Source organism: Sciurus vulgaris (assembly GCF_902686455.1).
Source record: "Sciurus vulgaris genome assembly, chromosome: 7".
Classification (NCBI taxonomy): Eukaryota; Metazoa; Chordata; class Mammalia; order Rodentia; family Sciuridae; genus Sciurus; species Sciurus vulgaris.
In genome coordinates, this window is record NC_136467.1 from 9,660,039 (window position 1) to 9,674,488 (window position 14,450).

At 51.7% G+C, this 14,450-nt stretch overlaps 1 protein-coding gene across 2 annotated transcripts in view; it reads right to left on the bottom strand.

Moving 5' to 3' along the window:
• SYNJ2 (synaptojanin 2) overlaps positions 1 to 14,450 on the bottom strand; it is an 85,693-nt gene that overhangs the window by 20,269 nt on the left and 50,974 nt on the right. For both annotated transcript variants that reach the window (XM_079147447.1, XM_079147448.1), the window contains exons 6-14: positions 13,435 to 13,496; positions 10,642 to 10,738; positions 8,208 to 8,380; positions 6,797 to 6,878; positions 5,900 to 6,049; positions 5,662 to 5,827; positions 3,713 to 3,904; positions 1,343 to 1,424; positions 495 to 635 (exon numbers count right to left, since the gene is read on the bottom strand). In XM_079147447.1, coding sequence (XP_079003573.1) covers positions 495 to 635; positions 1,343 to 1,424; positions 3,713 to 3,904; positions 5,662 to 5,827; positions 5,900 to 6,049; positions 6,797 to 6,878; positions 8,208 to 8,380; positions 10,642 to 10,738; positions 13,435 to 13,496 — 1,145 coding nt within the window. The remainder of the gene's footprint in view (positions 1 to 494; positions 636 to 1,342; positions 1,425 to 3,712; positions 3,905 to 5,661; positions 5,828 to 5,899; positions 6,050 to 6,796; positions 6,879 to 8,207; positions 8,381 to 10,641; positions 10,739 to 13,434; positions 13,497 to 14,450) is intronic.

A 14,450-nucleotide genomic window follows, 5' to 3' on the forward strand; every position in this document is an offset into this window, starting at 1 on the left:
ATTCCTTTAACAAATCCTGCTACTCGGCTCTCACCCTTTGTGCCCACGGATCTCATTCCCTGACTCACAAGACAGAACCAACACAGACCCTCCGTCTCATAAATGAGGTGAGACAGATGCCACGAACAATTCATTCAAAAAGGAGCCAAAGAATTGGCATTTCCTGAAGAGTTACTCAGCTCTTGCTCAGAGGTTTCCTGTCAGTAAAATGCCAACAAGAAACCCCTTCCTAGCAAAGCCCTGAGTCTGGGTGATGAAGCTCTTCCTAAGAGAGGTCACCTTCCGGAGTTAGGAGTTTCCTGTTGTGGCTCTTTAATTGCTAGACCATATCCTATTCAGCCTCGTGCTTTCCTCGGGGTTTTGCTCCATTTACATAGCACAAGGGCAGGTAATTCCTGCTGCAGAAGGACCCAGGGAGGGCAGAGGAAATCACAGAACAAAACGCAGACTGGCACCCCTCCTTCCCCAGATGTTTAGAAGCTCAGCGTTCTTACCTGATGAAGGGAACATGGTACGGACGTACAAAGATATAAAGACAGACGCCCACTAGCTGTGCCGAAGTCAAGAGAATGTACCTATGGGAGCGCGAGATGGCTTTCTGAAGCTGCTCGCCCCACATCTTCCTGTTGGTGGTACTGGGGAAGAAAAGAAAGGAAGACTGTTGTTCGCAGGTAGCGGAGTGCCATCTCCCACCTACCGACCCCTTGGTCTCTTCTTTTCCCAGGACTGATTTGGCGCTGCCTGCAACCCCATGTGAGTGGTGGGCCCTGCTTCCACCAGTGGACTGGCTGCAGCTTCTCAACTGTGTCTTACACACCACAGTAGCACCAGCTCAGGACCTCCTCGTAAGAGCTCTGTGGGGAGGGTTTATTTGTTCAGAAAGTTACTTGAAATACAACTGGGACCTTCAAGGGGGTGGGAAGTTCAGTTACTTTATGCCAAATGCTAATCCAGTGGTTTGGGACCTGTCCTGTGTGTCTGGCATAAATAGGAGACCTGCCTCCTGACACACACTTTCTCACCTCTCCCTAGAAAATGTGCATCAGTCACCCTGCTGGGCCTGTCCTGCACTCCGGGCTCACACCTGCAGAGTCCCCAGGCTGCCTGAATCAGCTTTACCAGGTGGCCCAGGGCAAACTCAGAAAGCCAGTGACTCCAGCCCTTCCTTCCCTTTACAGCAGGGGGGAGGCGGGGGTAGTGCCCCGTGTGAGCGTGGAGGAGCAGCCTAATGGGAAGTACCCACTCAGCCGGGGGCACCGGCTGCTGTTCAGCAGTAGACTGAACCCTGCTCCCAGCCAGGCACCTGGCTCAGGACACCCTGACCCCCACACTCAGCCCTTACCTGGCATTGACAATATTCCCTGCACTCAGCTCCACCATCTCTTCGAACCCCACAGCATATATGTCAGCTGGGCTGCTATCATCTGGGGACAAGGCAGGAGATGAAGGAAATGAGAGCTGCCAGGCCCTGCTTTCCTGGTCCACGGGGTACAGCACCCACTGCAGGAGCCCGCTCACCCCGCCCCCGGGCACCAGCCCCCAGAGCCCACCCTCCGCCTCTCCTGTGCTCCTGTCCACACCACATGGCCCTTCCTCACATGTGTCAGGAGGCATGGCACCAATCTTCTCTGAACCTGCTCCTTTTTCAACAAAAGTGAGCAGTGTAATGAAGCAAGTAAGACATCGGGACCTCCTGGCATGTCTCAAGAGCACGCCCTTGCTGATGACACTCCCCAGCCAGACCCTGACATGGACGAGGGCTCACACCGTCTCATTTAGTTTGTGCTTCCCAAGTATTTTCACAGCACCGGACAGAGCATCACCCGATTAACGAGGGCCCAACATGGTCCCTTCCGAGGGGACCATTATTTGGGTCCAGCCTGAGGTGGGTGCTGTAGTGGCTGCTCAGGAGCACTCTGACGGGACTTGCTACAGGAACACCTGCCTTGCATGGAGCCCAGCGAGCCGAGGGCAGCTGCCTGTGGATGCTCCCCTTGAACGGGGCAGCCACGGTCTCCTAGGATCCCTGCAGCCATGCACTGACCCTCCCCAGTCACGTCCTCCGATATTCAGTGATGTGATTCGAGCCATCAAGCCCAGACATGGCTCCTGCTGCAGAGCGTGAGGCGCCTCTGCCTGGGCTCCAGAGAGGAAGTGGCCTCTACTGGGGCGAGGCCAGGGGAGGCTCCTAACTTCCTGCTCAGTAGCCCACGGGCATCTGGCACTTCCAGCTGAGCTGGTATAAAGCATGCTGCTACTGCTGCTTTTTACTTTTTTAAAAGAAAACTACCACCTGTCCTCTGACCTGGTGAGCAGCAGGAAATTCAGCTCCTCCCTTCTCCTGAACCTGGTGGGGCTCCAGTGGGCCCATTACTGTCCACCCCAACTTGCTGTAATCACCCACGTGTCCTCCAGGCAGCAGGAGAGGGTCGCCGTGGTACCAGGGAGGGGCTTTACTCAGCAAGGTAGGGCTGACCATCCTCAGCCCTAGCCAGGCTGCCTGGTGCAGTTCAGATGGCTTCTGGACACACCGCCAGTGCCAACATGGGTCATCCCCAACATGGGAATCCAGTGGCCCTGACTGGACACCTGCTCCCAGGCAGACGAGAGGGTGTGGATGGCAGGAGAGGACGTATGTAAGGACAGGCCATCCCAGGAAAAGAACCTGCGAGGAGCCTCTTCCCAAGTCCAAAAAGGTGGGAAAAAGCAAGGCCCCCGAGTTAAAAGTAACTGGGCAAAAGTCATTTAGCCTTTAAACCTTGAGTTCTGAGGCCACTTCATAGGATCTTTGCGTGACAGATAAGTTGTCAAATTTGGAATTATTTTATTCTCAAGTATACAAATTCATAATGACTTAAAGTGGATGAATATTACGGGCAGAGGATCACTTATCTGAAATGGCTGAAACCAAAAGTGCTTCAGATTTCAGACTTTGGAACATTTCCATATCCCTGATGAGATATCTTGGGGATGGGACCCAAGTCTGCACATGAAATTAATCCATTTTATTTTATTTATTCTTTATTGGTACTGGAGATTGAACCCAGGGGTGCGCTACCACTGAGCTCCACCTCCAGTCCTTCTTACTTTTTATTTTGAGACAGGATCTCGCTATTGCTGAGGCTGGCCTTGAACTTGTGATCCTCCTGCCTCAGCCTCTGGAGTTGCTGTGATTATAGGTGTGGACCACCAGGCCCAGCTCATCTGTTTTACATATACCTGGTACCCTAACCTGAAGGCAATTTTATACCACATTTTTAGTGCAGCTGCATTTTAACTGTGACCCATCCTAGGAGTGGAATCTTCTCCGTGGTGTCACCTCGGTGCTACAAATGTTTCAGATGCTGGAGCACTGGATGCGCACCTAGAGCTGGCTGGGGGAAGACGGGTATGGCACATTTTTAGGCAGCAGCAGTATCAAGTGCACATCTGGTTCAAGCCAGCTCCCGACAGCAGCACTGTCCTAGGGGCCCATCTCCTGACAAGATTCCAATGACTGACACCAGGACATCTTTACGTGTGAAGAGGAGAGAGACCCACACGGCAACTCCCTCATCATTAGGAAGAGGGGTCACATGATCAGTTTGCTAGAAGGTCCGACCACAGTTCTTTCAAACATCTTAAGACTGAAAAAGTCAAGTACTAACTTCTACAGGGCAACGGCTATTTAAAAGGCCCAGCCTGACGTGGCAGGTTCCGTGCAAGGCCTCACCCTGGATGTCGGCAGCCCCAGAGAGCCGGGGCGCGTCCAGCAGCCAGTCTGTGAGCTCTGCTGTCCCCAGGAGGTTGCTGCGGAACTGCTTCCCTCCATTCACGTTCCAGGTCCCCACGGCGACTTGGATCCGCTTGAAGTTGGTGAATTCTGACTGACGCTCTGTCATAGCTCTCAGGATCTTGGGGGTCACTGTTAGGAGGCATAAAAAGTCACCTTTCTTTGCAGCCTGGACCTCAGGCATCCTCCAGGATTACAGGAGGGACTCCCTGCCAGAGAGGCAGGAGGTTCCTGAGACTGCACATGTGGACCACGCATGCTCCCCAGGGGCGGATGAAAGGCTAAAGCCACCACAACAGCTCTGCAAAACAACACAAGAACAGGACCAGAAATTCACCCTCCACACCCTGCCCCAGTGACAGCCACAGAGGGACATCAGGTCACCGGGAATCTCAGACATGATGGGAAAAAGTTCCCTTAGCACTCACTACAAGATCCCAGAGAAGAACAAGGTGCAGAGTGCAAGCAAGAGGACACTGCAGTGGACCATATAAATTACACACATACACCAGTATCTCTACACATATAACCTGAAATGTCTTACCAAAACCCCATCTTTGCATTTTCTACCTTTTGTCCTCATTGTTCATTTGACCTCAAACTTAAGGCATTAAAAAAATCATGACACCACCCCATCTCTGTGCTCCAGAGAGCCACAATGTATCCAATTTCCAGGAGTGACTCTACCCCGATTATGTCTTGCACTGGATAGACTGTGCTCCCCAGAGGCGCTCTGCTCAGCTTCTCCCAAGCAGATTTATACCCAGAGCAGAAACTAACCCTCGCCCGACTATTGAAGGCCAAGCAAGTGTCCCACAGTGTAGAAGCATAAGAGTAGAAAACGCTGGTGAAGCCACTCAAACGTGGGCACTTCTCTTTCAAAAGCATCAGGAATTTCTAAGATAAAACTTACAGGTTTTAAGAAGAAAAATGTCGGGTCTGCCCTTCTTTTTCATTAGACCTATAAAGTTCACAGGCTCCAGGGAATAAAAGGTCATTTAAATTTCCCCAAAGGAATCTCCAGCTATTGATGAACTCCTGACAGTTTTGCTAAGACTGGAGGTACCCTCCCTGCCCAGAGCTTGACAGTGCCCTCTCCTCCATTTCAACAGGGCCTTGGCCCAGAAGAGAACAGTCCAGGCTCACAGGAAGCTCCCTGAGCCACATGATACCTGTCAAGGGCACCAAGAGCTCAGGCCACTGAGGAAGCTTCTGAAGTGATTTGTAACTCAAGACACTGACTCCAGACCAGTGTAGACTCTCACAGATCCCTGTCATTTCCTTCCCTCCTCCTGATGTAGAAAGTAGACCAGCTGAGAAAGTGGAAGAGGCCAGAAGACACAAACTACCAGGAAATAACCACCCTCCATCGCCATAGGTTCTGCATCAGATTCATCCAACAGATGCAGCACACGGATTGAAAATACTTGAAAAAAAAAAACTACATCAATAAAAAACATGCAGACTTTTTTCTTGTCATTTTCTCCTAAACAATGCAATGTAACAACTAGTTATATAGCATTTGTATTGTATTGGGTATAAGTAACCATATATTTAAAGTATATGGTATGATGTGCGTAGGCCATATGCAAAGACTACACCATTTATATATATTTATATTTTATATATTTATATATTAAATGTGTTTGTTAGTTATATTTAATATGCTTATGTATTAAACATATATTTTCTTAAAAATACATAAGGTGCTCAGGTTAAACTGGTCAGACCAAGATATCCCCAGAGTCCAGAAGTTCTGGATAGGTCTGCCAACCGCCATATTGGATGACATGGAGCAGGAAGTGGGGCTGGTTAACGTCCCACACGACTGCTCTCACTCAGTGCAAGGACATGGATGCCCCTATGCAAGCAGAATGAGAACCCATTACCCAGAAGGGCCGTGTTGTCCAGGAGCATCCTCCCTTTGTCTGTTGACTCCTCATTGTAGACATCTCCAACCAGCAGCAGCTTGATGGCCTCCTGCTTCACCCCATCAAAGAAGTTGGACTGGATGGTGCGAGACACAGACCGGGCCCCATCTTTCAGCTTCCCCACCTGCGTGAGCCAAACACAAACGTGAGAATGGTCCGCGAGGTTCCCCTCCCTCCAGACCTGGCCTGCTCCTACCTTGGCCTTCCCTTCCAGGGCCCTGCTGCCCGTGAACACCTTGCTCAGGCTGTGCCCATTCAGAGACCACATGGCTTTGAAGGACTCCACAAAGCGGTCAACAATGGGTTTTGAGTCCAGCCCCAGGCTCTCGAGCTGCAGATGAAGGACCTGGGGGAGAACAAAGGACAGTCATCACTGACCACCTGGAAGGAACATCCCCAGCTCCTCCCTGTGAGTTCCTCATTCAGCAACTGCAGATGCTCTGGGCCCTCCAGAGAATGAGAGGCTCTCACTGCAAAGAAGGTGGCTCCCCACCCAACTCCAGCTTTATTCAGCTGACCCACCCAGTCCCTTCAGACCCCCAGGGGCATGGCCACCCACCGCCACTGCCAAGGGCTGGACAGAGAGCAGTGGTGGACACAGGTGGCATGGACCCCATCTCCTTCCTCCCAGGATATAGCTAGAAGGGTCACCCAGCTGGCTGGGCCATGCTGACAGATGTGTCCCTCCTCAGGTCCTCAGATCTGGCCTCATACTGCCTTGGTCCAGTGGTGTATTTGTGATCATGATTAAAAACTACTGCTCGTCAAGGGGTCTGGAGCCTTTCGGCCACCAAGTCTACAATGTATCTGGAAAACGTGTGAAAAAGTGTGCTCGTTGGGCTGGGAGTGAGGCTCAGCAGTAGAGCATTTGCCTAGCATGTGGGTTCCATCCCAGGCACTAGGGTGGGGTGGGGACTATGACACAGGAAGGCACACAGTGGCACAGGCAAGCAGCCAACTAGATGCCTCAGTACATCCCTGTCACCTGCCCCATCGTTGGAAAGTCACCAGTGATATTACCCCCATCTTGCTGCTGAAGGCCCAGCCTGTACCCCTGGAGGCCCGGGACATGATACAGATGGCCCAAACTGACCTCAAGTGCGATGAAGCTCTGCACGGTGTTGGTTCGGTCCAGGCAGTCAAGACAGTTCATCCGCAAAGTGCCTTTCTGAAAACTGAGGACGGCAGGAAGAAATGGGGGCAGTTATGAGATGTGCAACAGCCCCAGCACTGTGGCCGAAGCCTGGCCACTTCCAAGGAGGCGTGTTCTGAGACGGGACCCTTTGCTGCACCACCAGCTCCCCAGCACAGATGCCCAGGGACCCCCCGCTGGGGGACAGCAGACAGACCCCAGGACACACTCTACAGCAGTTCTTGTGATTCACATTCATAAAGTTGCATGAATTTAAAATTAGCAAGTACTGAATTAAGCAAGGCTCCTGGAGAAGTGCCACACTGTTACCAACGGATCAAGACAAGCCCTTGTTTTGTGTTTAAGGCACCTTAATGAAATACATACAGGTAGCCCTTGACTTAGGATATCCCACCAGATGATTTTATGATGGGTTAACTGGAGTATTAAGTGCAGCTCTGACTTAGATTTTTTTTACACACTATGTTGAAATGCAAGTTCCACATTATCAGGACATAACTCCCATGTAGGTCAAGTCTGTATGTTGCTGCTTTGTTAATACCAAACTCAAGGCCAAGGGCCCCATAATCCATGGCTGAACAAAGCTTGTCACTGCCTTCCTGCACTTAGAAATGCCTCAGCACTGTCCCTGGGGGCCACATTAAACAGTAAAATCACCAGCAAAAGGCAAGACAATGTGAAAACAGGGCACTAAGGAGTGGCAAGGACGCTTGTGTATGGTCTGAGGGCTGAGCAAGCAGGCAGAGCCCGCTTCCTTCGACCTCACTGGGAACGTACACCATTGGGTGACAAATTTTTCACTTGTTCTGCACGTGTCTGTTAATGACCATGAAGTGCTGTGAGCAGATTCTTGGGTCACATATAAGTTTTTAGCAATTTGGAGAATTCTCAAATTTGAGATCTGCCAATAATGAGGATCGACTTATGTGATCGGAAGAAACTGGACTTCCTCTTTCTCTCGGCTCTGAACAGGGTGACCCACAGCCCTTGGGCATCATGGTTTATACCAGGTTGTCCACCATGACGGGTGACAGTGCCCGCTCGCTCTCACAGTCCTTGTCATGGTGTGGATAAGTCACGTGGGCATCTGAACCCAGCATTTTAACGAAGTCAGTAGAACATTTCTTTTTCCAGAAGCCATGGTTTACCATCTACTCCCCAAACTCCTAAGCACGTCTCTGAACGCAGGAAGGGAGAGGAGAAGGCTGGAGCCACGATGCCTGACATCTTGGGGCTCATGACCCAGGAAACGAGTCAAGCTGTGCATGAGGGGAAAGCCTCCAACGAGGCACCCCCAGAGCCGAGGCCCGACTCCTCACCCAGGAAGACGGAGCGGGCGGGCGAGACTCACCGTGGACTTACATTCTCGCCCTTGGTGAACACGTCAAAGTCATCCCAGTGTAGCTTTAACTGAGGCCTCAACAGGTTCTCCAATTTCTCTAGCTTCCCGCCTTTGGCAAATTGATGGAAGTCAAAATTTATCATAGGCGTGTCGCCAGCATGGCAAGAAGCCCAGAGCAACTTCTGGAAAGGGAAAGGGGAGGGCAGTCAGGCCACAGAGGGCAGTGAGAGCAACCTTCCTCTTGCAGGCCGCATGTGGCCAACCAGTCACCCTCTGGAGTGCAAGGGCTAGCCATGAGGCTCATGGTGGACCAGGGGGGTGGTCAGCCCTGACCCCAAAAGGGAAGCACAGGCAAAGACCCTGGGGCACAGAAGCTACAAAGAACAGCTTGCCTGCACAAGGGCAGAAGTTCCCCCTTGCGCAAAAGAGGCTGGAGCAGGGGTGGCTCCCTGGGGACATCCCACTCCTGCAGGGCTCCTGGAGGGCACAGGTGAGGGAAGGGTTGCTCTGTTCTTCAGGGGGCCCAAGTGTGCTGGCCCTCAGGAAGAGTGGTAAGTAGGAGGCTGTGGAGCTCATAATCCAGTTCGCGTTGCCCTGGTAACCAGCCCATCCTGACTGGCAGCAGCCCCAGTGGGTAGGCTCTGCGGTCTCCAGGCTAGAGTGGTCAGTAAGATGCAGACCCATGAAACCTCAGGCTGAAGTAGATGAGTGGCCAGGGGCCCACCTGGCCCAGGCACATGCCAGCAACCAGGGTGAAGCTGAAGACCAAGGGGGAAGCACAGCTGGGCTGCCCACAGAGGCCTTCCTTCCCCAAGGCTTCCCTGGCCCAGCAATTCCCTACCCCGGGGTCCAGGGTAGACTGACTGCCTTCCCAGGTCACCACCGCTGGGCCTCACTGCACCCTGCACCATGAGGCTTCAGGTCAGATAGACCAGTGTCTGCCAGCCAGGAGTCCCGAGGACGCTGAAGGACTAGAAGGACTCCAGGTCACTTCAACTAGCCCAAATATCAATCGACACATGCTGCCATCAACAAAGCAATCTTACTGGGAAAAAATCTGCGGAACTCAACAGCATGCTTGGTAGCTTAGGGCTCACACTCCAGAGCCAGCTCCTTGTCTAGCTGTGGACTGGTAACCACCAAGGCCTGGGCTGGCTGCCCGCGCACTGGCCTCAGTCTGGTTGAGGGACTCCCTAGGGCCGTGACCCAGGTCTGCAGTTGGACTGCGGCCTCTTCCTCCAGGCCCAGGGATCTGCCCCTCCCGACCTGGGCCACCTCCTGCCCTCTGGTTTACAAAAGAGGCCTCGGTCTCGGTGTGAGGGGCACGGCCACCAGTTGCTGGGGGAGGGCTGAGAACATCCTTTCCCCAAAGCTCAAGGCAGAAAAGGGAAAGGGACTGGGGTTTGTTTCGTTTGCCCCCCACCTTTTCTTAAAATAAGCAGTCAGCAGTGCTGCCAAGATGGGTGGGTGGGGAGAGATTTCTTGAGCTTGTTGCTCATAGCAACAATCCAAACAGGAAAAGCCGGTCTGGCCAGATAAAATGGGCAACCAGAAAGTCCCTGCTCCCAGCATGTGGTTTTCCTATGCAGAGTGATATAAGCACTCCAGATGGATGTGGCTTTCTCCAGTTGGGTCAAAGTGCCAGCAGAGGCTACACAGGCCACTACTGCCCCTGCCAAGATGCCCCTAAGCTCTCTCAGGGCCCTCCTGAGCTTCCAAAAACCAGTCTTTCTCCACTAAGCTGGGGCCATGGGAGTCTGGGCAAGGAATGCAGAGGCCTCCACAGCTCATTCTGGAGTTTTCCGTGGTGGACTGCAAGTTCACAGGGAGACTGGGTGGAGTCACCTCCAACCGCCTCCTCACTCAATCCAGGATCTGCCCTCCCCTGAACCAGGCACCCAGGAAGTGGAAAGAACCAGCCAGGAGCTGGCACACTTCCACAGCAGGCCAGAAGACAGGGAAATACATGAGGGCCAACTGGCCAGCAGGGGGCAGCATGAGGCATCCTGCTCAGAACCAGCAGGGCTCTGAAGAGCAACTGAGGCACAAATGCCCTGCAGTGCGGGGGCAGTGGGGGGAACCCCAGGGAGTGCCCCCCAGCCACTGAGCTCACCTTCTCCCTGTCTGCACTAAAGAGCAACCCTCCAAGAGAGAGCAGAAGGCCTCGGGGAAAGCAGATTTGGGGAGCCCAGGGAAATGCAGCTTTGTTCTGACTTTAAGCAAATTCCCTCAACCCTCAGCTCAGAAAAACTAGCCTGGATGAATCAGGAGCCTGAGGCAGCTGGCACTGCCCTGCTTGCTGGTGGAGCCCTGGGGAAACCTCTAGAAACCCAAGGACGCCACCCACTGGGCTCAGGGCCCACAGAAGCCCGCCTGGAGGCCCTGCTGATGCCTCTGTGCCATCTCCCAAACCAGGTGAGAAGTAGTCAGCGGCAGGTGTTACCTTAAAGGCCCTGTTGAGCACCTCCTCTCCGCCTCTGCTGCCCAGCAGGTTCACGACCACCTGCTTCCCGTACTGCTCCTTCAGAAGCACCATGTGCCTGCAAGAGAGCCAGCGGGTGGTGACGCCTTGACACCTGGGTCCAGACTGGCCCATCCTGCAGCTCAAGGAAGAGGTGCAGAAGGGACAGCACTCTCTCAGGGACAGAATCCACAACCCGTCATGCCACTGACCCAGAGTGTGGAAAAATGAGCCCTGGGGTAGAGAAAAATCACACCCTCCGAGCCGCCACTGCTGTTCATTCGAAATTTCATCCATGGAAACAGGTCTGTCAGGGCCAGTCTGCATGGAAGATTCAGGCCAGGAAAGACACACAGCACCTCCAATTTCTACAAGGTGGAAATGTGGGCCCATCTATAGAGCACCACCAAGTCTAGCAGCCAACCCTGACCTACCATGATCTTGTGAACACAACGTGCATATCACTGAAATCAACATTTTTTTTAAAAAATGGGGCCTTGCTGTGTTGCCTAGACTAACCTCAAACTCAGCCCTTCAGTTCCAGCATCTCCAGTTACTAGCTGGGATTGTGGCGTGCACTACTATGCCCAGTTCTGAAATTAGCCTCCTGGGTTACCTGGCACTGATCCGTCTCAAGACTCCACACTCCAGTGGGTGAGCCCTCAACCGCAGCATCTAGCTAAGTTCTGCATTTCACTATGTTGAACCAAAACCAGAAGGTACAAGTCTTGTAGGCTCTAGCAAAATATTCCTGCATCAAAGGCTATTTTTAAATGTGCATGTTGAAATATTAGGGAGAGACTCCAATATTATCCTTTATTACCAACTTGTTAAAAGTAACTATAATGTTAATGTTAGAAATGCTGAAGTGCTTTTTTAAAGACATAGGGAAAAGATGCAATGTAAAAATCAGACAAAATTGTAACTTAATAGTGAGATCTTTATGGCTAAATATAGACAAAGAAGAAATACACCATTATGTTCCAGGGGTGGAGTGTTATTTGAGTTGAAACTTTTTTTCTTTAAACATTTTTCTCTTTTCCCCAATGTCTACAATGACATGTTTCTTTTATAAACAGAACTTTTCCAAAAAAAAAAAAATGATCACAAAAGAACCATTTTTAGCTCAAAAAAAAAAAAAAAAAAAAAAAAAAAAAAGCATTCTCTTGCAAACTTTGAGGGATAGCATATGGAGTAGAAAGAAAATGAGTTTTTGAAGAGGGTCATTTCGACTTAGATTTGTCTGCTAACTCACTGACCTGAGTTTAGGGTGAGCCCCTCTGGGTTCCTGTCTCTGCGTGGAGGAACTCCATGGGAGTCCCTGACAGCCCAGGGACAGGGTAGGAGGAAATGGGATCTGCGCAGAGAAGGTACATCCTGGCCCAAGTCTGACACATGGGCGTTCTGTCTTTGGCAAGAAAAGCTTAGTTGCCACCTCTGCTGGTCGGCCACTGGGCAACATGAGGAAGCCCTCTGTATCCATACCCCACCACGCAGCTGATCCGAAGTCAGGCTCATGTCTGATCTCCATCTGTGCCTACTTCCCACTGGTTCCAACTTCCAGGGAGGGATGAGAAACTCGTACTTATTATTCCCGCCCCATATCCTGTCACCACCCCCGCCCTCCTGGATTGCATTCTCCACCCTCCATCTGCACAACTGGGCTCATCCTCCTCATGCAGGGAAGTCAGGGGGACCCAGAAAGAGGCGAGCAAGTGACAAGGACAGTGCTCAGCAGGTGAGAGTCGGCTTTCCTTGCTTCCCATTCAATCTAAAAATAAGGCAATATTGCTGTTGTTGATAAAAGGCGATTTCCACTGACTTGGGGTGTAAGGGAGAGTCTGGTGCCCACTTCAAAGTCAGTGACATCAAGATTGCTCCTGGCCTTAGTTGTTTTGGGCATTTGGACCTTTTCCCCACTCTCTCTGCCCATCTGTTCCTGTAAGGGGAAACGAGAGGGGAACCTGGAGGTTTTGGGGACATTGAGGACTCAAGATTTTCACTGGAAGCACCCTTCTTCTCCTCTTCAGGGTGGAAACAATCGTCAGACACAGCCCAGTGTCCACACGGAGATTCCAGGCCTGGCAGGCATGCACAAGGCAAGAGGGCTGACGGAGAAGGGACACTGTCTGTGAGGGGCAGGTGGGCACTGGGCTTACAGAAGGTCAGTACTCCTGTGGCCCTGTCACTGTGCCCAGATGCCAAGCTCCCGCTCAAGCAGGGATGGTGGAAAGCCTGCTCCAAACACCCTCTCCTCTGACATACAGAGGCAGCCAGAGTGATCAGAGACAGCAGGACAGACCCAGAGCACACCAGCGGAGCACTGCCAAAGGACAAGCATCCTGTGGGCAGAAGCCCAGCCTTGGAAAGCGGTGGGGGAGGAAGGGATTCGCTCTGCACCAAATCCATGGAATAACTGAGAGTGCAGCAGCATCCTGGAGGGGAGGGGGCACGCCAGTCCAAGGACACCTGGCCGCAACTTGGGGGCTGTAGCAGCCCTGTCCTCAGGGTGGCTTCACACACGTCACCTCATTTCCAAATACCATTATATCCTGTAATTTAGATCAACCCTTATAAATCAAGGAAAATGCATGAAACTTCATTGCAAGAAGGAACTGATAAGGAAAAAAAAAATCCACTTTGAAAATTCCTTTCTCGCATAAAGAACCAAAGAAAAAGGCAGATTCAGACCTGGGGTCTGGAGTCCCCCTCCCTGCTGGCCCCTGCCTCACCGCCCGAACGGCGCAGCCTCGGGCGGCGTTCAAAGACCCCTACCTGTCGAAAGCAGGGGCGTTGGCCTCCAGGCCTCTGTGGAGCCTCAGATGGTGGGAGCCCACCTACAGCAGGAGAGAGAACAGAGTGACTCTTCCACTTCGCGAGCTGCATAGGCAGTGGTTTTTCCATTTTTCACCGCCAGCCAGGCTGCAGGCAGCCCCTCGGCCACCTTGGCGCCCACTCCCAGCTCAGAGAGGCCCTGCTCACCGGATGCTGCTAACCATGCTCCTCACTCAGGTCCAGAAGCCTCGAGTACGGCTGTGCTTCTGCCCAGACCTGCCCACAGCATGAACCCTGCTGGGTGGAGTTCTGCCACGGGAGCAATTCTAAGGTGAAATTAGGAAGCAGAGGCCCAAACTCTCCGTTCAAGCAGGAAAAACTGACTTTCAGACTCCTTTCTCTTTCAGGGACCTCAAATTCCTGATAAAACCTGGGTTACACTAATTATCTGATTTGTTTTAATATTTACAACTACCTACTCAATACTCAATTTACTTTAAAAAAACAAATTTAAAATACATATTGTTATTAGAACCAGCTTAAAGGGGCTGTGTTTGACAAAATCTGGGGCCACCTGAGCATCAAACTATATAAGGACAGTCGTGGATTATAAACTAATAAAATAGAAATCTTATTGGTAATAGTTATGGATAAATGGATGGATTCATAGATATGTGGATGAACGAGTTCATATGTAGATGGGTGGGTGGATTCATGCATATGTGGACTGATGGACGTGTTCATGGACACGGGAGTGAATGGGTTCATGAAGGGGACAAGGTACTACAGAGGACATACTGAGACAACTAATCCATTTGGAAATTGCCTGCAGATCAGGCTAGAGCACTGTCAGTGTTGGACTTCTCCAACGTGCACTGATGCTCTGGTGACGTCGGGGTGCAACTGCTCCAGGAGAGACAACCTGAAGTACTAAAGGTAAGGAGGTGCCTCAGGGGATGCCCGACCATGCTGCCCACTCTTAAGTGGTTCAGAAAATAAGTGATAAAAGCCATATG